Below are 25,087 nucleotides of genomic sequence, written 5' to 3' on the forward strand. Positions count from 1 at the left end.
CTACTGAAACTTTACGACAAATAGACGAAAAGTTGTATTATACTTTTAACCTTTCGCTTTTGTACAGCCTCGATTAGGCATAATTAGTTTCAATCTAACTAGAAATGTTTGGGCTTCGAGGTGTACTTACCATGCTTGCTCATTACACCTACAGAACGAACCACACCAAACATTTTTGAAACCTTAAAATTTAAGTGAAGGCCAGCCAGTTCCACCATATTCAAATATATCAACTTCTGTCGACCAACTGTCCAATGTCAATCGCCAATAATTACCAATATGTCGGTATACTATCAGCTACGTAAGCAGATGTGCTTACATGGGATATTACATTTTCTATGCACACGGTTATGTTATGCTTAGTGAAAACACACCCCAACCAAAACCCAAAGCTAAGTAAAACTAACCACAAACCCAAGATAATATCAAATTAGGTTACCAACATTTTTCCAACATAAACTAAACCACTATCCAACAACAACCAGTCATCCTCTACAGCAAGTAACTTATCAGGTTCACGTCTAGTTCTTTCCAACTTAGAAATATCATTTCATTCATTAAAAAACACTATGCACTAGTGTCTTCATATACTTAACATCAAACATGCAGCAGAGACAACCACCACTTGAAAGTAAAGCCTGAAGAAATTGCCAAGCCTGGAAGACGGTAGAATTGCTCCACCAATAACAAGAAACAATTTTCACCAGACAGATTCCTGTCCAACCAAAGTAGCAACATTGTCACATTAATCTATAGACCCATTCTCTACCAACCGAAACTTGGAGAAACCTTAACGAAGAGAAAGTTTACATGTTTATAGACACCAAGTATGACTACTTCATCTACTTGGGTCTAGAGGGGGAGCTACTGCTGCCACTGTAGCTGCTGCTTCTTCCTCTCCCAGGCCTACACCAATTAAAGTTGTATTAGAAATAAAAGATGAAAACACATGAAAAACAAAACGAGATAATCCAGCATTTAAAAATAATGCATGCCCGGATATTTTGTATCATGCTGTTAACAATTTCTTTAATTATCAAATTTTTTGTATCACTAATTTAATCATTTCCCTCAAGCTCAACCTGCTTTATATATTCCCCAAAAATCATGCTTGGCTGCAATTTTGACACAATCCATGTACCAGATTGCCATAAAGTTGATGACGTAAGAAATGTTTACGAACGGCTTTCACAGAATGCAGACTTATTTTAGTAGAGACTAGAGACAAGGACGAAAAAAAAAAAACAAATGAAGTTCCAAACTTAAATTACAAACTGAATATGAGGATTCAGCAAAGATATTCTACGATACCCAAAATTCACAAGATGGTGATGTGGAATAGAAAGGGAAACATTTTATCCAAAAAAAGAGAAAGAAAAAGACTGAAAATAGTAAAAAGGTATTTGCTGAGATGTTTTGTATAGTCCCATATGTGACATTTAAAGTCTTGCTAAATAGTCTATCATTCCTGGGTACACTCCACTCCTTGCCAATTGGTTTTCAGTTGGATGCCCAAATTAAAACGGAAATCAGAGCCAGGCTATTTCATATTTGGCCCAAAGCCACGTTATCCACTAAATTCAAAGGTCATGTGTTAGGCTGAAGCCATGCCACACGTAAGAGGTTGTATTGAGATTGATGGTCCCACAATTGGAGTTCAAAGCCTAGACGATATATATTGAGTTCCTGGGGCCGCTCTACTCGAGCTTACAGTCCAGTTAGCAAGAACAAGTTACTAAATAATATTTTACCTTTTTGGGCTTCGACTCTTTGAAATCCTTCTGCCAACCTGTTATCATACACAGAAAAATTAGACACCAAAAGACACTCATCCAAAATATATTCAACAGTATAGCATATCCAAAAGAAACGTTAAAATACTTTAAAATACCATACACATTTTGATGGGAATAACAACTTTTGATAAGATGTGGAAAATAAATCGGACCTTGCGGGAGGACTGGGTGATCCCGAGTACGAAGATGACCTTCCACGCCGTTGAACTGGTGCCCTACCTCTGTAGTAGACACACAGAAATGATAAGAACATGAAGTTTCACAATAACCCAGCAGTGTGTTAGCATACAAAACGATGCAATGATGAAAGCCCACTGAAATCTATTTGAACTATCAGCCGGCATACTTAACATTATCAATAACAATTCGACGAAACGTAGATAAGGACATCCAACTTCTTGGAACACCACAAATGTTTTGAGAAACATTCTGATTTTTTTTATTATCCCAGTCTTGGGTCTAGAGAACTTAGACACATTCATATTAGCTACTATAAGTTCTTGAATAGGTCAGCAGAAAATTTCTTATGGCCTATTTACTTTCATTGTAAGATAATTAAAATCAGTACAAAATCTAGAAGAAATCATGGTTCAACTAGGAGAAAATCTATCAATCCAGCCAAAACTTGTGGTATAAACAATCAGTTTGAATCCACAATGAAAAAACAGATGCACCTACAATTACTAATACTAAACTTTATAATGTGTTTGTTGTGTCAAAAAAATAGTATAGCACAAAGTCATATTGAGAATTAATAAATAAAATTTTCAGGTGAACAAGCACAATTGTAGTAGTGACGTTCAACCACAGTCCAGAAAGCCACTAGGCTGAGATATGTAACAACTACAAAAGTGCATGCATGATACAACTACAAAAGTGAATTTGCATTTGCATCACCATTATCAAAGAAAGTATCTATGATACCTGTGAGGAGAAATTGTTCTTGAATGTGATTGAATAGACCTGCGAACAGGTGAAAGGCTACGCCGACGACTGAACTCGTCAACAAAACCATCAAGCACAAGCATGAACAAATTTGAGGTAAGCTCATTATAATTACTAACAAACATTTGATTTATAGACCAAATAGAGTTCAGAATTGGGAAATCAAGATAATGATGAGAAAGAGCAAGCTATTCAATGTTTTTAGAAGGGAAAGAGGATGGTTGCGAGAATAGAGTAACTTAGGGTAGCAGCAAAGATACTGAGGGTAGTGAATATCAGTTCGACCGTTCAAAATATAAATTTCCAATATCACACTTTTCTAGATTGAGAAATTGCTGAAAATTAAGAAACACCAATGAGGACAAAGAAGTCCACTCCTTGTACAAAATTTACATCAATGAATGCACATTTGAATAACTGTTATGCAAGCAAACTAGGAAGTATCTAAAATACCTGCGAGGAGAAATTGATCTTGAACGTGAATGAATAGGCCTACGAACAGGTGAACGGCTACGCCGACGATTGACAGGGGACCTTCTTGGACTTCGCACCCTTCTGGGAGGAGAACTGGAAGTCAAGCAACTTTATGTCAGAGGAAATAATCATAATATACCAAAATAAAAAAATAAATAAAAAACTCTTTTACCTTGACAAAAGTCATGTAAAGAACCCAAAATATTGTTTTAAAAACCAAACATATGAGAACTATTAGATTGAACAATATACTTGTAGACCAAAATTTATTTACCATTTCTTCAAGACACTGAGCTTTCAGGTAAAAGAAAATACTTTTTTTTTTTCATATAGAAAATTCTCTTGCACAAGAAATTACAATCAAAATATATATCCATCAGTTAGCAACATTTACTTTACAGAAATTGCTCTTATTATATATTAATGTCAATTCCATGAAGCTGCTATGAGATGTTTATTTTCATTCAGAATATAGTGACGCTGTTCTGAAGCACTTAAAAAACAGAGGTTCCATACTCATAGCAGAAGTGAGTACATAACTTGAAATATGATAAAATGGACTTTAGTCACTCAACGAAGCTTACCGACGCCTCAGAGGAAGAGGAGAGCGTGCACGAACTGGACTACCACGAATTCTACGGGGAGAAGCCCTACCATAAACAAAATTGTTAGATGTTTTTCAACTATAAAACTGAGAACAAAATCAGATAAGCAAAAAGATGAGAACCTTCCAGGTGATCTATTCCTCCGTGGAGGGGATGGAGAGCGTCTTCTAATTGGAGACCCAGGCCTCCTCCTAGGAGGTGAACGGCGACGAATAGGGGAACCCATACGTCTCCGTGGAGGAGAATCCCCACGTCTTGGGAGATTCACCCCTTCGATTAGCGGCAGGTGACCTCCTTCGTGGTGATGAAACAGGTTTTCGACGCGGAGAAGCTGATAAGAATTGATCACCACAAAATGGAAAGAGTAGACGTGTCAAACACAAAACCAAACAGTACAATAAACAGCAAATCAACCAAATGCACTATAACTTACAATCTCGTTGCCTTGATGACGGACCATCCTTTTCATTATCAACACCAATATTATCCTTTTGGGGACCTTCTCTTTTTAAAGACACAGGAACAGCCTTTGAGTCAGATACTACCTTCTGTCTTGGAGGCAATGTGAACCTTGCCTGGATAACATTGCCATCAATTTGGGCCTGCATTAAGGTCAAAATTAATCAAGATAATACTAATGATATATAGAATAACAATTGACCTGATTCTATACTCAATCCTTACACCATCCATATACTGAAGGGCTTTCTCTGCATCAGCTCTCATCTTAAATTCAACATATCCATATCCTCGGGATAGATTAACCTGCAAACAAGTCCCAACATCACATCAACAGTAAAAATTTAGAATAGTGAGAAATTTGAAACAAAGGTTAGTAGTAATCGATAACTTACAGCACGATCAATTGAAAGGTCCACACTGACAACTTCCCCAAAGTTTCCTGAAGAAATCAAAACTAGTATAAAAACCTCTGTAGCACACACATTAATATTAATTCGAATCGAATACAAACTTACCAAATATTTCTTTTAAATGACCTTCATTCACATTCCTAGTAAGCTGATCAACATGAAGAACTACAGACTCAATAAGTGGGGAAGCCTTCCTGAAAATTACAACCACACCATACTAATAATAATCTAAACAACCAATATACATTTATATCGTTTAAGTAGTGGGGAAGCCTTCCTGAAAATCATACTAATAATAATCTAAACAACCAATATACATTTATATCGTTAAAGTAGTGGGGAAGCCTTCCTGAAAATTACAACCACACCATACTAATAATAATCTAAACAACCAATATACATTTATATCGAAAAAACTTCAATTCAAAATATACATTTAAATCAAAAAAACTTCAATTCAAAACCTACCTAGGAGCTGGTGAAGCTCGTTTAGCTACTACCGGTGACCGTCCTCTCCTGGCTACTCCACTAGGACTACTCAATTATAAAACACACACAAAATTACAAAACTTATAAACCTTTGAATTGAATTGAACTTGAATTGAGTTAAAGAATGAACCTTTTTTTGGGTGGAGGGCTACGGCTAGCAGAACTGGCACTACGAGAAGGAGAAGAAGAAGAAGAAGAGAAAGATTTAGAGACGGAGCGTGAACGAGAGCGTGAATCTGAACCGGAAGAAGAACGGGAACGTGATGATGAACCGGTGTCTGATCCAGATGGTGATGCTGCTGCAGGTCTACCTCGACCTGCTCTTGCCATTTTATTTATTTATTTTCAGATCAATCCTCTTTTAATCTTTCTTCTCAGAAGCTAAAACCCTAGAAAAACCTGTGGCTTGAGTTATCTGCTGATCCTCTTCTTAGATGTATAAATACAAACTACACTCTGCGTCATTCTAACGCGTGGACTGGATTGCCTCGAGATGACGCTATTTAAATCAAACTTAGGCCCATGACAAATCCTAGACCTATTGGGCTGAAAAGAGCCTAGTCAATGGGCCCGTAAACAAAGTACATCATTACGTTTAGGGGGTAAAGGAGGAATTCGAGCTAAACAAGCCCAGCTTTAAACATGTTCAAGCTCGGCTTGCTAATTACACGAGCTTTTTAAATTGAGCTCGAGCTCGGCTCATATAGATAAACGAGCGAGCTCGAGTCAAGTTTAAACGAGCCAAACCCGAGCTACTTGGTTATTTTACACTATAAATATGCTATTTAAGCTAAACGAGCCGAGCTTCATCAAGCTTATTTGTTACACGAGCTTTAATTTGAGTTTGAGTTCGGCTCATATAGTTAAACGAGCAAGCTTCAAGCCGAGTTCCGAGCCCTCGGCTCAAATTCCACCCTTATTTAGGGGTGGTAGTTTTGTACACGACTCACTAACCCGACACGTGAAAATAGTGGGTTTGGGTGGGAAAAAAGGTTTTTGGGTCATTTAAGGGTTGACCCACCGAACCCATCAAATAAATGGGTTGGGTTATGATCACATATGTTAACCCGAATAACCTGTTAGTAGACCCGATTAGTTATCGGGTCTAATGGGTCGGGTCATCAATTTGTGACATGTATAACTTGTTTTAAGATAAATTTCATTATCCCAACAACTTAAAATAAACAACTAAAAAAAAAAGGGTTAGCTGTCATATTGATTCATTCAATAAATATATATTTTGTTATTCAATATTTATTGATATGTAATTGAATTATTGATGGTTTTTGATAATCAATACATATATATATTTTATTAAATATGTTCTTTTGATAAATAAATTCGTGAAATACTAAATATTATGCATACAAATTGTCTATCACCCGTTGGGTAATCCGTTATATATCTGAATATCTGATATCTGAAATTGACTCGCTGGCTTAGTGGGTCACTCGTTATATAGACGGATTAGGTTTGAGTTTGACAAATTCGACACGATTAGTAATTGAGTATGGTTTGGATTTGTTTTTCTAACACGTGACCCGAATATGACACGACACGAACACAACATTGGGCTGCACTGCAAATAGGCCTGATTAAAAAGAGCCCAAAAAAGTTTACAAGAAACTGATTCGAAATCATCTCGAGCAAATCCGACATGATGTCATAAGATAAAAGAGTAGAGAAGAAAGTGAGAAAAGAGACCAGGGAAAAGAGAAAGAGACGTGTTAGAAGGTTTTGGATGGAGATGCCACCGGATAATGACTTCTGCTCAGTTTGTCATGACAATTTTGACCTTCCTTGTCAAGCCAATTGTTCTCACTGGTTCTGCAGTAACTTGTCTACACTCTCTTATCTTGTGTTTTTTTTTTTTTTTATGCAAAGCAATATAATTTATGTATAGCTCAAAATGTTGAATAATGTTTCTTTATGCATTGTGTCTATTTATATGTTTTAATTCATTAATGTGTTAATCTATTTGTTATATTGAACGGAAATGACAAATAATGTTCACTTGGACAAACATTTCACTGGGCACTGGGCACTGGGCAATAAAATTAGCCTAAAGATTACTAATTTCCAATTGGAAAAATAATGTTTTACTGATAATGTAGCGCGATTAGTGCAATTGATCATCTTTATAATAAGAGTACAATTAGGGTTTGTGGCCTAGTGTTTTGGAACATCGGTTGGATAAGTGTTTCGTTCGTCCAAATTTTGACAAGTTATATATTGCAATTGTGTAGTGAAACTATCCTTCATGTTTCAGGCAGCTGTATTCTGCGTGTGTGGCATCATGGATCAGCACTTCAGCCATGTAAATGCCCTATATGTCGTCGTTTGATAACTCTGTTGGTACCCTCTGAGGCATCACTACAAAATCGTACTGACCCAGTAGTTAAAGAGACTCTAGAAAGTGTCGAAAGGTACAATAATCTATTTGGTGGAGGGCCAAGAAGTCTCGTTCAGGTGCAATATGAAATTTAAGATATTGCTTTAACTGATTCATTTTGTTGTTTGCCTTAGCCATTTTTAGCGGTTCGATTTGATTAATACATTACCATAATATCTAGTTTCAGCTGACATGAAACATCTTTTTTTCATTTTCTTCACAGAGATTACGAGACTTGCCATTTTTCCTTAGAAGGTTGATAAGGGAACTGATGGATCCTCAAAGATCTCTTCCCCTTATTTTCAGGGCGCGCATGTTCTTTGCAGTTAAGTAGTTGAGTTTATGAAATGTTCAATTGAATAGATTGCATTGGTTTTTTTATAGTGAAGTGCTGGTTTCAGGATGAATTGTTAGTTATTTGTTAGTCACTACAATTGAACTTCGCTGATATATCAGATGCTTTTAATTGTTTTGGTTCCTTCCAATTTATCAACTTCTCTTGTGTGCAGATGTTGGTAAGTGTCATCTACATACTCAGCCCGATAGACATTATTCCTGAAGGTATGTGGACTGTTTTTTTATTAATATTCTGACACTTTCGACTTTCCTTTGTTTATTGATAATTGATTGACCCCTTTATTCTATTAGTGTAAGTTTGAAGTAGTGGTGTTATTGTACAGGGATAGTGGGAATTTTCGGTCTTTTGGATGACGTTCTCATTGGGTTCATCTTCTTTCTCCATATCGCTGCCATTTACCGTACTGCACTCCTTTCCCGGCATGGAGGTACTTGAACTGTCTTCTTGAGATTGAATGTGGAAACCAAAAACCTGTGGGATTGCATACAATGTAATAAGGAGGGAGGGGATAGAATTTAAGACATTCGTTTGTCATCTATTGGAAAGGCCTGAGATGGTGAACATATACAGTTTTAGGTTCCTTTGATTCTCAACCTTGTAAAGAGCCAAATTCCAGCAATAGAACTTTTGTTTCACTGCAAAAAGACACTTTTGCATCTTCAAATGTGCTGTATCTTGCTCAAGTCTGTTTGATTTAGATGTTTTATAAATTTGTTTGTTATCCTTGTATGGCATAACTTCCTATTGCCTTTTACTTTCTATATGTTTTTGAACACACACACACCTAAAAACACCTCCGGGATTTAACTATGTTGATTCTGCAGTCCGGTTTGACTCCTACCTTTCGCCCTATCTTTCATTTTAAAAAAATGAATTTTGTATTACAGGCTCACCAACTAGGAAGCACCGACGCTCCAACATAGGCAGGCATTGCTTCCATGTGGGACACTTGGATGCTCCTAGGACATATCTCAGATTCTTCGAAATGAATGGCCTATTCTTTTTAGGGTGATAGCATGTTTAACACTCCCGTCTTTATATGCCCCCTCCCAAAGTAATACAATAATTTCTGTAAGGCCTTCCTCTCTTCACTACCACAACAAATGCCTAGTACCAAAAAAGGGAAAAAACTTCATCCCCTTCCATCTTAGGTATCATCTTGTTCAGCTAGTGCTGGAGTTTTAGATTTCAATTGATTTAATGTCCAATTTGTCACAGGTTATAACCTTACGGTAAGTGATGCAATTCTGTTCCTCGAGTATTGCTTCAGAATTCGATTCGCTGAGATTAGGTACTATGAATCCACCATTGGATGCGGGCACATTTGATCATCATGAAGATCATAGTTGTCATGTACAGATCTCTACATAGAACGATGATGATGATAATGTTGGTGGTTTTGTGTTGGGGGTGGGGTGGGGGGGTATGTTGTCTTGTAATTTATCTGTAAAAGTCTTAGTGTCGAGGTGTGGGGTTGTCATACTCGCCACATATACTCCATTTATAGGAAGCTTTATAACTATATCTACAAAAATGATATCAAACTTTAGTATTTTTTTTTTATTTTTTTTTCTTTTTTTAGACAGGAAAACAAGATGAGACCTTTTGTAAGCTCGACACTTGTATGATAATAAATGAATTTCAGATGGAGATTACTGTTACTTCCCATACGCATATCCTTATGATCTGGATTACTAAAGATGAAATTTTAGTAGGAATGTCACTGATTACTCAAGGCTGTATAACAGAGGATAATGCGTGGCAAGAATGATCTGCTTATATCAAGTTGTAAGGACTGTTCCTAGAATATAATGTCAGACGCTCTAAATTTTCCAAAGTCCCAGCATCCAAATCATTAAGTCTGTGAATCATAATTTAATAATTGGCCAAGGTAGTTGTGAGTCTTGTGACAGTGTTGCGTTCACATGAAATAGCTACTGACATAAATTGAAGAGGCTCAGAGTATTGATGGAGTTTTTCTATCTGTACATTGAAAGAAATCACAAAATCACAGTCTTCCAGGAATCCAGGTACTTGATTTCCAATTCATATGTATGCTGAATGGGCCTAAAATAGTAAACGCCTGACCACTCTGGTATGGTATACAAACCAAGTGACTTGGCTTGGTCAAACTTCGGTACTAGCAAAGCTTTTATAGTTGGCTCGCTTCACAATAGTTTGAACTTTGAACTTTGAACTTGGAAGTTTTTTAACTGAAGTTTGACAGTCGTTTTGCTTTACAAATAGTTCAGACGTTAAGCTTGTGCCAGTGTGGTGATGACTGGTACAATGTTTTGGAGGAAAGGTAATTTATTCTCTGATTGTTGGTCTTTAGCTTTGTTCATTTTCTGTCTTGAATTCTAAGTCGCTGCCTATAACTATGAGTTGCAAAACCTTTAATATCAGTAAAGTGAATATAGATTGTTATTGTGTTTGGCGCGGTATATATAATTCTTTGTTCTAAAATATACTAAAAAACAACAAATGGTTTTTTGAGTTTTCTGTTGCAGTTGTTTTTATAAAGAGATTTCTTTATGCTTGAAACGTTCATTTTGTAAATACTTTAACTTTTAAATTTTTTTTAATCAATATATGTAATCCCTCTTGTATTGAAAAATGGAGTATAATTGTTAACTCTTAATGATATGAAACTCTAAATAAATCTCAAGTATGAATAAATTTTTGTATATAATGATGTATGTATCGCAAAGTTTACTTCACTTTATTGATTTTTGTTTGTTCACTTTACTGAGTGATGTTAGTGTTGTATGTTTTTGCAAGCTAGTTTTATGATCACGATTTCTCTTTGGATTATGTTTTCTTGATGTACTTATAGTGAACATTGACTCATAGAATCACTATCAAAATAAGTTATAGTGGGATTTTTCCTTTGGATCAAGCAAAGGACTGAAATTTGACTAGGAAGACAATCTATTAAATGTTTGGAACAGGTGCATTTTGGTCTACTGCAATGGATGAGGACGTAGATCGTTTACCTCTGGCTGCCAATGCTGCTGCTCATGGCACACCTGCTACCTCTTTGCAAGGCCCTGCGCTGAATCCGTTACAGAAGGCAACTAAATACCTTCTGGATGCTGGTTGCATAGGTATGTGTGTCAGAAACTATCCTATACCGAGGTATGTGACTCTGAAGGCGAATGAGATGTTCAAATCTTTAGTTACTCTTTACTCGATGCAATTGGAAACTCAGTGGCAGCAGTGCAGCACTTTGGTTGATACATTCCATACTCATTCTGCTGAGAATCCTGGCTGGCTATATGCAGCTCGAGTTCTCATTTCTCACTGGTTTATTGATGTATATGTTGCCAACAGGGAGGCTATGAAGTCATATTCAGTGTCATATACCGAGCATTTTAGGCATAAAGAAGATGTTCAATCTTCTAACTATGACTTTTTCTGATGCAATTGCACGCATCCCTCCGACCCACCAACATCAAGGGAGTTCCAGAGAACACTCTTTACATTCCAATTGTTAGTAGCTCCGTTGATTGGACTAATGAAGGGAACCCCTTCAATATCCAAGAATTTATTCTTGATCGTTGTCTGTTCCGTGCCATCATCTCTATGATGAAGGGATGGAAAATGTGTTCTACTACTACTGACACTGTCGGACGCCCCTTCTGGCTGTTTGACTGGCATAGCCAAGACACAGTTTGTGTCTGGTTCCCAATGGAAGGGAACTACACTCTAGAAGATATATGTTTAGCAGACATTGTGGGAGTAGCCTGTACTCCAAACCTCGGCCCACGAGATGTGGACGACTGGCAAGATGTTACAGCAAATTCCACTTTCGAGAGCTTTGATAGAGCTGAAGCGCGCAGATTTTATGGCACTTATGAAGTCCGCACAGTCGAAGAGCGCACCATTGATCAAGACATGCAGGTTGTTTTGGATGAGAACAAGAAGCGGAGGCTTGAGTCAGTTATAAACAAGGTTCCAAGTGGTTCTGAGCCCAGAAGGCTTGATTTATCGAGTGAAGCATCTTTGGATATCGTAACTCGCAAACTTCAATTTCGCCTGACAGATTGGACTTACTATGCCAGAGTCTTCCTTCAGTATGATGAAAACTCCCGCTATATGGCCCACTGCATGATGGCTTTAGCTTAGGTCAATATGCTTATAGTAATGTATTTCCAAATTTGAAAGCGCAGATGTGCTGCAGAGGAACAGTTTAAGTTATATGAGTGAAAAAGTAAAGTAAGTGTGAATTCCCAATTCGCGTTTTATTCTTGACTTCTTGTTTCTTGGTCTGTAAATCACGTTCATTCTTCCGTTTAACACAGAAAAATGGAAGATACAGGAAGGTTATTAGTGCTAAAAGTATGAACTAGGGAGCTAAATTAAGCACTTGTTTACGAACTCTTCATTGCACTCTTACAAAGCAATTTCTAAATTTGTGGTTGTGAATTGAGAGGGTTTTAATCGACTGCCTCTGGGCATTTAGATTTTGTTACCAGATAGCACCAAGTTGAAGCAGGATATTTAAGTTACAAGTTAAAACTGATTGCATACAGTAGGCTTGAATGACACTGTCCGTGTTACAAGATCGTGTTGGACCAAAATATTCTGTTGTTGGATAGCGCCAAAGATTGACATTCCACTTGATCCTCCCATAAATAAGCAAAACTCTTGCAAAAATGAATTGGCAATCATATAATTTTGTTTTGCCAATTCCAAATCGACACCATTGAAATGGAATATCAACTTTGGCACATATATATCCGATGGATTATATGGAAAATCAGGTAAAAAAGAGAAGCAAAGATCAAGGCCAGTGTCACTCGCACTGACCACTGTAAGATTAGTCTATGCTACAAAAGGCCTCCTTCACTAATTTAAAACTGGACTCTTCCAAGTATGTGATGGTTGCAGGTGCCGACTAGCAAAGTCAGTAAAATCTTTGGGCGATGATACCAGAGATATGTGACTCGAACCCCGCCAGCATCAAAGAGTTACTAATCTCATTTAAAACAGGCTTGCCAATAAAAAAAAAAAAAAAAGGTGATGGTTGTACGAGAGTCTATTATTAGTCCTCCACTCCCATCTTTTTGGATAGCAAAATTGTTTTTTGGAATTTTAAGTCGATTGTTTCCAACTGTAATCCCTTCAAGAGTAAGGTAGTAAAGTGATGGTTGAACGGGATTTTGGAGAAGTGGGGTGGTTTTTGTTCCATTTGTGATATTTGAAGTTGCAAGAGACCCAAACAAAAGACTACTAGTTCTGGTTTCGTCAAATGAGCTTAGACACTAGGATAACTTCCCTAGGCCGAGTTGTGAAACAAGGGATAATGGTCCACGACCGAGTCCTACTATCCCTGCAGCTTGAGTGAATTCCCGGAATTGTCTCGATACTTGTAGGAGTATTGACACCCGAGGAGAGACTGCTCTGTGGGAAGTGCGTTGCTCAAGTTACTCGAGCATGAAAGATTAGAGAAGGAAGAAGATTTTTTAGGGTCAAAAACTGGTGTAGAATGTTCCTAACATCGTCTGCAAGGTCCACACTGTGTCCATATCAAATCACTTCCAGTGTCGAACACATACCAGTTTGGTGGAGTACCAATAGCTACGTTCATTAGAAACTCCCCATGAATATCGTTTTCAAGTTCATTAGAGCAAGTCCAATGGGGGAATAGCACCCAACCACAAAAATGTCATTCCAATGGAATTTGGAAGGAGTAAAAAACCCAATCCAAAGTTAAGACATTCGCTAGAAGTTGCTATAATAAGTTCGGGAGACGGACGACATAGTTTCTGCCGCTTGTGTTAAATTTCGACGGACGGCAGAAACTGTATCATTTAGCACTTCAAAACAGACAACGGGAATTCGAACTGTGCCGTCCGTCCAAAAAAAATTCAAAAAATAATGGACGGATGGCATAACCATCATTTAGCACTTCAAAACAGACAACGACGATTGGATTGATTTTTATTTTTTTTTTTATTTTGGGGAGACAAATTTGGCTAGACAAGCTAAAAAGCCTATGCGGCACTTTTAGCAGCCCAATTTAGTAGCTCTCCATTGGACTTGCTTATGGCTTCCACTTGTGATCCTACATTGAAGAAGTTCAAATTTTGTATAGTTTCCACTTGAATCAACATGTTTTAGATTAATCCGAAATCCCTGTTGGACTAACTTATGATCATCAACAAGCCTAGTGTGGTGGAATTGTCTCGATACTTGTAGGAGTATTGACACCCGAGGGGAGACTGCTCTGTGGGAAGTGCGTTGCTCAAGTTACTCGAGCATGAAAGATTAGAGAAGGAAGAAGATTTTTTAGGGTCAAAAACTGGTGTAGAATGTTCGTAACATCGTCTGGAAGGTCCACACTGTGTCCATATCAAATCACTTCCAGTGTCGAACACATACCAGTTTGGTGGAGTACCAATAGCTACGTTCATTAGAAATTCCCCATGAATATCGTTTTCAAGTTCATTAGAGCAAGTCCAATGGGGGAATAGCACCCAACCACAAAAATGTCATTCCAATGAAATTTGGAAGGAGTCAAAAACCTAACCCAAAGTTGAGACATTGGCTAGAAGTTGCTATAATAAGTTCTCCAGGACTTGGACGATAAAATTTCGAAGGAGTCAAAAAAAGTTTTTTGCCTGGCGTGTGTTAAATTTCGACGGAAAAGCATAATAAGTCATTTAGCACTTCAAAAGCATAACGGATTCGGACCGGATCCGTCCCAAAAATTCAAAAAATAATGGACGGATGGCATAACCATCATTTAGCACTTCAAAACAGACAACGACGATTGGATTGATTTTATTTTTTATTTTGGGGAGACAAATTTGGCTGGACAAGCTAAAAAACCTATGCGGCACTTTTAACAGCTCTCCATTGGACTTGCTTATGGCTGCCACTTGTGATCACACATTGTAGAAGTTCAAATTTTGTATAGTTTCCAGTTGAATCAACATGTTTTAGATTAATCCGAAATCCCTGTTGGACTAACTTATGATCATCAAGACTTGGCAAGGACGACATGGAACTTGTAGGTGAAGAAACATGAGTTAATATATCAGAAATCAGGTACCTGATATATCAGAAATCAGGTTCTGATATATCGATATCATGGGGCTTCATAACTTCAGTTTATGAACATTTTGATCATCTTCAATTTATGAAATGTTGTTCAGAACTCATAAAGCTATAAACTTTATGCACAAATCTTCTTGCCTTCTTTTCCAAATTCACACAGTTAAGAACAAAATTCACATTTATACCCCTGTCAACTTCTTTTCATCTTCCATTTCATCTCAAAATCCTAACCCCAGTTATGTAAATGACTCATTTGATCAAAGCCCATCAATTTCTCATCTATCTGATTCAGAATCAGAGACAGAATCAAATAGTGGAGAAGAAAATGAAGATTATTGCCAAGTACTGGATTCATTTGATGCAAAAACAAGCAAAGGAAATGAATTAAAGGCTGTTTCCAGGGAGGAAATTAGACACCCTTTAGTTAGAGAGGTATGTAGACTAATTCAATTTAGACCATCTTGGAATCCAAAACTTGAGTATGAGTTAAAACACTTGTTAAGAGCCTTAAAACCACAAGAAGTTTGCGGGTGCTTCAGTCCCAAGCTGATATTCGCATTGCGTTAAGTTTCTTTTACTGGGCTGATAGACAATGGCGGTATCGTCATGCCCCTGAGGTTCTTTACGCAATGCTGGAGCTTCTAAGTGGAACTAAGCTTCGAAAAGAAGCCAAAAGGATTTTAAGGTTAATGAAGCGAAGGGGTATTGAGCGGCGGCCCGAGGCATTTGGTTATGTGATGGTTTCTTATAGTCGAGCGGGGAAGTTGAGGAATGCAATGAGGGTATTGAATTTAATGCAGAAAGCTGGGGTGGAACCGGATTTGTCGATATGTAATACTGCGGTTCATGTTCTTGTAATGGCGAATCGTTTGGAGAAGGCGGTGAGGTTCCTTGATAGAATGCAGAGAGTTGGGATCTCGCCTAATGTTGTAAGTTATAATTGCTTGATTAAAGGTTACTGTGATGTGTATAGAGTAGAAGATGCTTTGCAGTTAATTGAAGAAATGTGTTGTATGGAGCCGGAATGCCATCCAGATAAGATTAGTTATTATACTGTGATTGGTTTTCTTTGCAAAGGGAAAAGGATTGAGAAAGTGAAGGAAGTGTTGGAGAAGATGGTGAAGGATGCTAATTTGTTGCCAGACCAAGTCACTTACAATACTATAATTCTTGCGCTTTCAAAGCATGGGCATGGTGATGAGGCTCATCAATTTTTACGTGAATCAGAAGAGAAAGGATTTCGGGTTGATAAGGTGGGATATAGCGCAATAGTGGATTCGTTCAGCCAACAAGGGAACTTAGACAAGGCAAAAGAAATTGTCAGTGAAATGCTCTCAAAGGGTTGTAAGCCTGACGTTGTGACGTACACTGCAGTTGTTAACGGATATTGTCGGATAGGGAAGGTAGATAAAGCTAAGAAGCTGCTTGAAAGCATGAGCAAACTCGGTTGCAAGCCAAACACTGTATCATACACCGCATTATTAAATGGTCTATGTCGAACTGGCAGCTCATCAGAGGCAAGAGAGATGATGATGAGTGAAGAAGAGTGGTGGGTTCCAAACGCCATTACTTACAGTGTTGTGATGCATGGTTTTCGAAGGGAAGGAAAGTTAGCTGAAGCCTGCGAGATGGTTCGTGAAATGGCTAAGAAGGGGTTCGTTCCAACCCCAGTTGAAATTAATCTACTGCTTCAATCTTTCTGCCATGAAGGGAAGGCCAGAGATGCTAAGAACTTTTTGGAGGAGTGTATGAGCAATGGATGTGCTGTAAATGCAGTAAACTTCACAACCGTGATTCACGGTTTTTGTCGAGAAGGTAACTTGGAAGCTGCTCTCTCCTTGCTAGACGACATGTATCTCAGTAACAGATATCCTGATGTGGTCACATATACGACTGTGATTGATGGGTTGGGTAAAAAGGGTAGATTGGAAGAGGCAACTAAGCTTCTTATGGAAATGCTCCACAAGGGCATGGATCCTACACCTGTTACTTATCGAACTGTTATCCATCGGTACTGCGAGAAGGGTAAGGTGGGCGACCTATTGAAGCTTTTAGAGAAAATGCTTGCAAGGAAAGAGTTCACGACAGCATATAATCAGGTAATAGAGAAGCTTTGCAGATTTGGAAATCTGGAGGAGGCTTATAACTTGTTGGGGAAGGTATTAAGAACAGCATCAAGAAATGATGCTAATACTTGTCACTTGCTCATGGAATCTTACTTGAACAAAGAAAATCCTTTGTTGTCTTATAATATTGCTTGCCGGATGTTCGATAGGAACTTGATTCCTGATTTGGATTTGTGTAAGAAAGTGAGCCTGAGATTGATATTAACAGGAAAACGAAAAGAAGCAGAGAAGCTTCTGAAACGGTTTGTTGAACGAGGGCTCCTTTCACCTCAATGGGAATATATGTAAGGAATTGGGTCCGATGGAGATGGAATTTTCAATCTGCAGTTACATCAGGGATGATGATGCCTGCGTCATGTTGTTGCCTATTTTGGCTTTTGAGCTAGGAACACTTTGCAAACAGGAAAACACAGTTTTAAAGCATATTCAGAAGAATCTGTTAAATTGTGAAAATGTGACCTCCATTTTCCTTGTTGGATGGGTCAAAACTTTTGAAACTGAAGAATGAACTATTCAAAGAAGCAAGATCTTTACTGCAGAAAGTAATGCATTCAGTTGTGGAGGTGAGGTCTTTGCTTCTTCTATTGTTAGTTATGTTCATTGCTGGAGTTAACATGGCTGCTGTTGAATGCATTTTTAATTTTCTCTATGAAAAGATAAGAGTATTTTATTTTATTTTGTGTTAAATTGTGCTATATAAAAGACTCTTTTCTCATACACTAAAAAAAGAGAGAAAATAAAATTTAAACCCTTGTTTCCCTCCTTTTCCTGTGGGAATCGATCTGACCTTAGGTGGTACGCTAAGGCTTGACCAACGGGCCACTACCTTTTGGCGCGTATGATATGGGGATAGGGAGTAAAATGAAGGATTTTCCATGATGTGATTTCTACATTCTAATCTGTCTATTCAATTACATTATAAGTCGCATGTATATAGTACAGACTCTGGTGTAAGCCTGAGCAATAGACTTCAAAGGTCACAATCCTTCTGTGGGCCAGTAGTGTTTGGATTTATTTCAGGACTGATTGAAGTACCTAAACAAGGAAAATGTATATAGGACATAATAGTCTATAATTTGACACTTATTTTTTGATTATGCACTTGCAGGTGGGAAACAAAGCGAGCTTCTGTTGTAAACTGGTGATTGTTGCTTGAAGATATTGAGATCCTTGGAGCAATTAAAGCTGTGGGTTTACCACTTCAGATTGCCTTAGTTGTAAATGAACTAAAAACATGTGTATATCCCACATCCCTTGTTGACTTGTTGTCCTCTATGGAGTACTGAGAATTTGAGATACCTATTAGGATTCAGATTGTATACTGAGAATTTGAGATGGCTATTAGGATCCAATAAATTATGTAATCAGAGCATGTTCCTTTTCAGCCCTATAAAGTTGGAATGCTTGATACACATGTAACAGGTACTTGTGGGTAATGCAAGTTAATTATTATAAAAATGCCCGTATTATCTTCTCTTGTTGCTCAGTACAAGTTTAAGATACTTTCTTTCTTTCGATAGTGTGTAGATTATAGGTAGGCTTACTTGATTGAAGAGTTAGCACAGGAGCTGGGAGGGAAGCAAAGTTTATTTTAGTCTGTAAAGGATGGTATTTCCAATTGTTATATTTGGCACCACACGATTTGCAACTCGATTTCATACTGTATTTGAAAATGCTTGCAGTGCATGAAAATTTAGAGAAATGGAAAGAAAACTTGATGGTGTCTATAATGAGGCAATCTCACAGGACACCAAGCCATTTCAATTATCAGATGAAACGATACCCATGTTCTTGACAAGAGTTCCTCAAACTAGGTATGTGGGAGGTATGTGGGTGGGTTGCAATTAAAATGAACAGTAGACTAAACCTTAAACCATGTACTTTTGTACCTTAATCATTTGATTCTCAAACTCAGATGCTGGCACACGCCTTTCCCCAATTTTTAACTCGTCTCTCTGTTCTATGGTAATCAATTTCCGCATAGCTCAACTAGTTTATCAAGGTTTCCATTGGCCATGTGTTCATAAACTAAGACCAATCCTTTCCCCTCAGGACACCATCCTAAGAACTGAACCAAGTGCTTATGTTTCAAGCAACCCACATTTGCCGCTAACTCATTGCAACTTCCTTTCCAGATTTGGGGACCCCTCATGTACAACACCTGACGCTTCCTCACCGATGATTCTACTTTGGTGGAATCCTTTTGTGGCTGCCTTTATTTCAGAAAGTGAGAGTCTTAACTTGTTGGTAAACTTCTGGCGATTTCTCGTGTTCTATTTCATCCTTCAATGCTCCTATCATCCTATGCCACCTGAGATTCAATTATCATTCATTAGGCAACAGAGAGAATTTGACAAATAAAATTTTCAGATTTTATACATAGATTTCCAACAGATACTACCTGAACCAAAATCCTATGATGACAAGGGAGACTGAGAGAAATGCTACTGCTCCTCCCTCCAAACCTAGGGGTTGCAAAATGAAATGCAGCTCTTACCACCCTTCTCGCCCCAAAGTCCCAAACCAAAAAACTCATCCAGAAACCAAAATCTCTGTAATGTCTTGTCAAAGATCATTGCTTAATTTAACTCATTCACAAAGTAAATTAGCATTATAAATGCACCTTAGCCAATGGTGCAGTTTCAAGTATAATATACTTAACAACGATGCTCAACTATTCATTGAATGGTAGTTGCATATCAGGAGACCTACATGCTGTGCTTATTAAGTTGTTAATGAAGAAAAATGTTGCAGACTCGAGATACGTAGTCTAATACTAGCGGCAACAGTTTCATAGCAGTTTAAAGATCCCTAGATCTCATAAACTGAAATGCATTTGAACATGAAACACACATTGCCAGTTTGCCACCATGTTTTAATATGCTCTTGCAAGTTGTTCACTAAAGAGTCTTTCCCCTTTGTATAAATAACTGACAACTACTTATCTTTGATTCAGTGTTTGATCTAACTACAACGTGCATAACAAACACGCGCGTAGACTACTATACATTTTATATATCATCAGTATAAGTAAATCACCCTCACATATAATATGTTTATAGACAATTTTGATCAGTCATTTAAACCAGCTTAGTTCAGAATATAATGGCTAAAATTAGCATTAGACTCCAGTAGTTACAAAATATAGGCGGCTGTAGAAAATTCTAGTTCTGGATCAAGATGATACGAAAGAAAGAAAAACGAAAAAAGCCCATGGAGAACTCACTCTGCCGATTATCCTAAGTAGCTTGGCCGCAAAGACTAATATGATTTTGATGAGGAATTAAAGACTTAATCAAATGGATGAAGAGGACAGCAAAATAATGATGAGAAACGAATCTAATGGATCAAAAGGACTACAATACATTTGAGAATCACAAGAAATGTATAGTCACCGATTGGCACGGAGATCAAACGGCCAATGGTAATTGCTTGGAGAAGTGGATATCGGTTTGGAACTCAGCTGAAATTAAATCGGACTCCAAGTACAAACTCTTCTCGGATACCTGTAGAAATGCCGACATAACCACCCCAAGTGTACGTCTATAAATAAACGACCACGTTATATTCTTTCTCACAAAAGCCTCTACAAGCTAACTAGGTTTAAGCACAAACAAAACTATTTGCATTAACTTGATCGAAGGAAGATCCAAGAAGAAGAAGAACTCAGAGTTGTTTGCAACTCTAGAAAAAAAAGTGATATTTTGTTTAGGAGTACGTAAAGATGATGCCTATGGGATATCGTTTTGTTCCAACTGACGTAGAACTCATATGTTACCTATGGGAGAAAGTCTATGGAGAAGGTCTACAAGGTATAATGAAGAACACCATTGTGGAATGCGACCTTTATGGAAGTGAATCGCCAAGGGAAATATTCAATGGGACTTCGGCAACTGAGTTATATTTTTTCACAGTCCTCAAGAAGAAATTTGGTCATGGAGAGAGAATAGATCGAACTGTTGGCGCAAAAGGAACGTGGAAGATGCAGAACAATGGCAAACATGAAGGAGGATGCAAAATCCCGGCGATTTATGACCTTGTAGATAACTCTGAAATAGGATATAGGAAAAATCTGAGCTTTGCACCACCAAAAGGTCAGGAAGTAAGGATAGTGAGTGGTAAGAAAGAAAGTTGGGTAATGCATGAGTATACCTTGAGAGTCTATCCAGATGGTCAAGATGTATGGGCTCTTTGTAGGATCATCAAGAAAAATAAGAGTGATAATAACGCATCTTCAAGTTCATCTGCCTCTGTTTCTTCCCAAGGTCTAGAGGAGAATGAGGAATTCCAGCCAAGAGAAAAACGTCCCAGAGCAACTTCGGTATCCACTTCCGTACCAATGGCCCCTTCAACAACATCAACTTTCAATGAGACAGTAACGACAACTCCGACATACTTATATGGGAATTTGTTGCAACAAGACCATAATCACTTCTCAGCATCAAGTGTGTCCGGTATGCCTATGCAACACTTAGCTTGGATGTAAGTGCTTCATTCTCAGACACGATTTACACGTAAAATGGCCTTACTTTTGACAATTGGCAGAGATTTTTTGGAATGTGTAAAGCGTTTGAGGATTGCACGAAAAGATGAAGCTCTTCATTCTTCTTTTATCTTCTCTGTTTATATATTTTTTCTCCATATGTTCATTAAACTTTAAACTAATGTCAGTCTCTCGTTTTACATAGTTTTCTTTAATTACATATTTCTTTCTCTTGCTGCCATAATGATCTTCCCATTGCAGTATTTAACTGCGCCAGTGACACTTAAGCGTGTTTGCTTTGCTACTAATAGTAAAAAGAAGTATCTTTCTCTTCCAATCTTCATTTGGGAAGTATTATGTTTTTCAACAATGTGTACCTCAGTGCAAGTTGAACTTTAATTTTCGTGTTAGTTACTTAGTTTACTAAGCAGACCATAAAACAGTCTCTAGAAACTATGTTTTACGCTCAACCACTTCTCAGCTCGCGTCAATAGCAACATCCAACCTCCACTATTAATGAGTGTTGGACTGTAGAATATTACAGACAAAATCGGAATCAAAGTAGGAATCAGGTGGTTTGTGGCTTTAATTGTGCTGTTGGTAGCGTAAGTGGTCCAAACTCCAAATACCAGCTTCACTATCATAGTTAATGCAGATTCAATCAGAGCTTTGTTGCTACTCCAAACAACAAAAATTTGCCTTGTCCAAATGCAGCTTGATATGCAGTGCTGCTTGTCTGATTTTAACTCTGGCCAATCAAATATCACATTCATAAATCTGGTGAACTTAAGCCAGTTCTAACAACACAAATTTATTAGACAAGCTGGCACCATTCAACCATGGCATCTTTACGTTTTGTTTTCACCATAAAAGCATAAACATTGGAGCCAAATTTAATGAAGGAAAATGCAATCTTTCCCACTGTAGCACTAACAGAGCAATGGTTTGTGTCCTGCATATGGGCCTATTAAAAGAGCTAAAACCAAGAGAAGATGGAGAAACCCAAAACAACTAGAAAAGCCAAAGCCAAGGTCACTTACTTGGTAATTCGAGATCCTACAGAATATGGAAAGGGGTCAGGAGTTCAGGACCACATGTTGTTCACGGGGTAACTAAAAGTAGTTTCAGCATAGGGCCACTTTATGATCATATGCTTGTGTATGCTCAGTGAGCTATGTTGTGTATCCACCTTCAATTGTTTGGGCGACGGTACCATCTGGAAGTGTGAATTTATGATGCTAAACTTCTCCAACTTAAAGTAAACCTTGGGAGCTCCTTGCTCACGCTTCTGCCAACAGATCTTGCGAGACTTTTGACTCCATTGGAAAAGTATACTAAAACACTGTCATTCTATACGCATTCCTGCTCAAGAGTATTAGCAACTTTCTCGATTAATACCTTGCCAGCCAGAAATACTATGATGACTCGAATCTATAATCTATATGCATTGGGGTTGTGCCTAGAAGACGAATACAGCAAACAGAGGCAAGGTCCACGGTCCACCTGCCTACTCAGAGCAAATACACTTTAACCTTGTTTTGCACAAGTACTTCATTTCCCTTACGGTGTAAAGTGCTGTTAATAAGTTCAAACACAAAACCTTGAAAAATAATAATGAATACATGTACCCTACAAACTCCTAAATTCACGAGGTTTCCGGGGAGGTTCCTATCTCAGTTGAACAAAGTGTTCAATACATGGGCTGGGATGTCCTATAAAATTGTTCTCGAAAAAGCTTCACTGCTTAAGAATGCAGGTTGTTTGAAATGCACTTCTTATATATCTGATTAAGTTTACTAATATATCATGGTGTTGAAGCATGGAGATAAACGACGACTTCTTTTAATCAACTCACTCCAATATAGTGTCCTCTTATCTGCCAAGCTGTTGATAATTAATGTGATCAAACAGGAGAAAAAACCCTTTAAATAGAGAAGTCTATGCTTCAGTCAATTCAACCCCAATGAACAACAAGGGACAAAAAAGAAAAGTCTACTACAAAACTAACAAGAAGAAGACAACCTTTCACATAATTTACTGGCAGTCACTCACAACTAGTACGTTTTCACAATGAGTTTGAGGTCGTCAGTGGGTGTGCATTCTTTGGTGAAGTCAAGCAACTAATCTGTCTAAATGATCAGAAATGCTCCTCATTGAAGGTCTCCTCTCTGGGTTGGTTTGTGCACAGGCTAATGCAATTTTCAGCACTGCAATTATTTCCTCTTCCTTGTCTGATTCTCGAGCTAAGAAGGGGTCTAAGATATCAACAAGTGGCTTCTTATCTTCTATACAAAGTTGAACCCATCTAACCAGATCCATTTCTGTTGTACCCACTTGAACTAGTGAAGATCTTCCAGATATCATCTCCAGTAATATAACTCCAAAGGAATACACATCCCACTTCTGTGATGGCTTTAAAACTTTCACTGATTCAGGAGCTTGATATGGAGACCATGAAGGTGTGGTTGCATTAACCATTAGAACTTCAGATGGTGCATTATTTTGCTGTTGCTGTTGCTGTTGTAGCTGCGATTGTTTTTCTGAAACAACTATATTAGACTGCAGGGTCGGGGATGCACCTGCTATATTGGCAAGGCGTCCAAGACCAAAATCGGATATGTGGGGTTCCATGTTCTCCCCAAGAAGTATATTGTTCGGCTTCAAATCTCCATGAATGTACTTCTTGGGACTAAATTCGTGCAAATATGCCAAACCTCTAGCTATTCCTTTCATGATGCTCACTCGGTCAGACCAAATTAGAGGCGTATAAGATGTAACTCCTGCCTTCCCTGAGATAGACAAATATTCACAGACAAAAATATCCATTAGACAGTGAATTCTTATGCATCTAACAAAAATATGGACAGGTATTATAACGTAAAGTAAGAGTACCATGAATTGCAGCCGCAAGGTTTCCATTTGATACGAACTCGTAGATAAGCAGCTTCTCATCAACAGACCAGTAGTAAGCTTTCAAAGTTACAATGTTGGGATGCCTAATCTTTCCAATTGCTTCTACTTCTGTCTGAAACTCCTTAAACCTTTGGGATCCTCCTTCACCCAATCTTCTCACAGCTAATGTCAGTCCATCTTCAAGTACTACTTTGTAAACTATTCCAATTCCACTTTTACCAAGAACAAATGCTGATGCTTTTAAAAGCTCATCAAGATCAAAACCCAACTGCATATCCAATGGCACAAGGTCATAGTGCTCAACATTTTCCGAAAGAGTCTCGGACTCATCTTTCCTGAAACAAAAAATGAGCTTGGAAAGGGACATCTCCCTTAGCTTCATCCGAAACGGTAGTCAACTTGCTTATCTGAGACAGGATTTTTTGATCTCCGAACCGGATGAGATGACCAATCGTACTGTACTGAAAGGTTCGGGTTTTGAGCTCAGCTTTTACTTTGTTCAGTTAAGAGTGGACTGGGTGCTCCTGTTTTCCAGCAGCCCTAAGGTAATTATTCTCTATGCTTGACGG

General features: G+C 38.0%; 4 protein-coding genes and 3 pseudogenes across 8 annotated transcripts; 4 read left to right on the forward strand and 3 right to left on the reverse strand.

The window, feature by feature from the left end:
* Window positions 1-403: 403 nt before the first annotated feature.
* On the reverse strand, window positions 404-5,597 carry LOC147500911 (uncharacterized; annotated as a pseudogene). The gene is made up of 14 exons (XR_015221192.1): window positions 5,312-5,597; window positions 5,161-5,226; window positions 4,798-4,886; window positions 4,675-4,721; window positions 4,505-4,585; window positions 4,254-4,422; window positions 3,943-4,151; window positions 3,800-3,850; window positions 3,195-3,308; window positions 2,721-2,789; window positions 1,949-2,017; window positions 1,752-1,789; window positions 811-906; window positions 404-715 (listed from the first exon to the last, which is right to left on the reverse strand). The product of XR_015221192.1 is annotated as an uncharacterized LOC147500911 (transcript).
* A 1,080-nt stretch (window positions 5,598-6,677) lies between these two features.
* LOC147500912 (uncharacterized) lies at window positions 6,678-9,717 on the forward strand. Of its 3 annotated transcripts, none has more exons than XM_086605925.1 (6): window positions 6,678-7,013; window positions 7,451-7,650; window positions 7,797-7,898; window positions 8,083-8,134; window positions 8,254-8,358; window positions 9,518-9,717. In XM_086605925.1, exons 1-6 carry the CDS (start codon window positions 6,923-6,925, stop codon window positions 9,700-9,702), a joined length of 735 nt encoding a protein of 244 aa, XP_086462051.1. In that variant the 5' UTR covers window positions 6,678-6,922; the 3' UTR covers window positions 9,703-9,717. The 3 variants fall into 3 exon arrangements, with proteins under 3 accessions (XP_086462051.1, XP_086462052.1, XP_086462053.1); XM_086605926.1 differs by having other exon boundaries at window positions 8,819-9,581; XM_086605927.1 differs by having other exon boundaries at window positions 9,150-9,581.
* Window positions 9,718-10,071: 354 nt separating this feature from the next.
* On the forward strand, window positions 10,072-12,183 carry LOC147500913 (uncharacterized; annotated as a pseudogene). Its single transcript, XR_015221193.1, has 2 exons — window positions 10,072-10,236; window positions 10,883-12,183. The product of XR_015221193.1 is annotated as an uncharacterized LOC147500913 (transcript).
* A 263-nt stretch (window positions 12,184-12,446) lies between these two features.
* LOC147500914 (aspartic proteinase nepenthesin-1-like) lies at window positions 12,447-14,942 on the reverse strand (annotated as a pseudogene).
* A 6-nt stretch (window positions 14,943-14,948) lies between these two features.
* LOC147500915 (Tetratricopeptide repeat (TPR)-like superfamily protein) lies at window positions 14,949-18,596 on the forward strand. The gene is given in 3 exon segments (XM_086605930.1): window positions 14,949-15,519; window positions 15,522-17,685; window positions 18,231-18,596. Coding segments are annotated over 2 exon segments (2,325 nt in total). The 5' UTR covers window positions 14,949-15,083; the 3' UTR covers window positions 17,411-17,685; window positions 18,231-18,596.
* Window positions 18,597-20,846: 2,250 nt separating this feature from the next.
* LOC147500916 (NAC domain-containing protein 101-like) lies at window positions 20,847-21,608 on the forward strand. Its single transcript, XM_086603720.1, has one exon. The coding sequence runs from the start codon at window positions 20,847-20,849 to the stop codon at window positions 21,606-21,608; it is 762 nt and encodes a 253-aa protein (XP_086459846.1).
* A 1,926-nt stretch (window positions 21,609-23,534) lies between these two features.
* LOC147500917 (receptor protein kinase-like protein ZAR1) lies at window positions 23,535-24,900 on the reverse strand. The gene is made up of 2 exons (XM_086605934.1): window positions 24,498-24,900; window positions 23,535-24,394 (listed from the first exon to the last, which is right to left on the reverse strand). The coding sequence occupies exons 1-2, from the start codon at window positions 24,898-24,900 to the stop codon at window positions 23,718-23,720; spliced, it is 1,080 nt and encodes a 359-aa protein (XP_086462060.1). The 3' UTR covers window positions 23,535-23,717.
* Window positions 24,901-25,087: the final 187 nt, after the last annotated feature.

Source organism: Coptis chinensis, chromosome 4, assembly GCF_015680905.1.
Source record: "Coptis chinensis isolate HL-2020 chromosome 4, ASM1568090v1, whole genome shotgun sequence".
Lineage (NCBI taxonomy): Eukaryota > Viridiplantae > Streptophyta > Magnoliopsida > Ranunculales > Ranunculaceae > Coptis > Coptis chinensis.

Coding starts and splice junctions, on each gene's coding strand:
- LOC147500916 (XM_086603720.1), top strand. CDS start 20,847: ATGATGCCTATGGGATATCGTTTTGTTCCAACTGACGTAGAACTCATA.
- LOC147500917 (XM_086605934.1), bottom strand. CDS start 24,900: ATGAAGCTAAGGGAGATGTCCCTTTCCAAGCTCATTTTTTGTTTCAGG. Junction 24,395..24,497: donor CCTTGCGGCTGCAATTCATG/GTACTCTTACTT, acceptor TGTCTATCTCAG/GGAAGGCAGGAGTTACATCT.
- LOC147500912 (XM_086605925.1), top strand. CDS start 6,923: ATGGAGATGCCACCGGATAATGACTTCTGCTCAGTTTGTCATGACAAT. Junction 8,135..8,253: donor GATAGACATTATTCCTGAAG/GTATGTGGACTG, acceptor GTTATTGTACAG/GGATAGTGGGAATTTTCGGT. Junction 8,359..9,517: donor ACTCCTTTCCCGGCATGGAG/GTACTTGAACTG, acceptor TTTTTTAGACAG/GAAAACAAGATGAGACCTTT.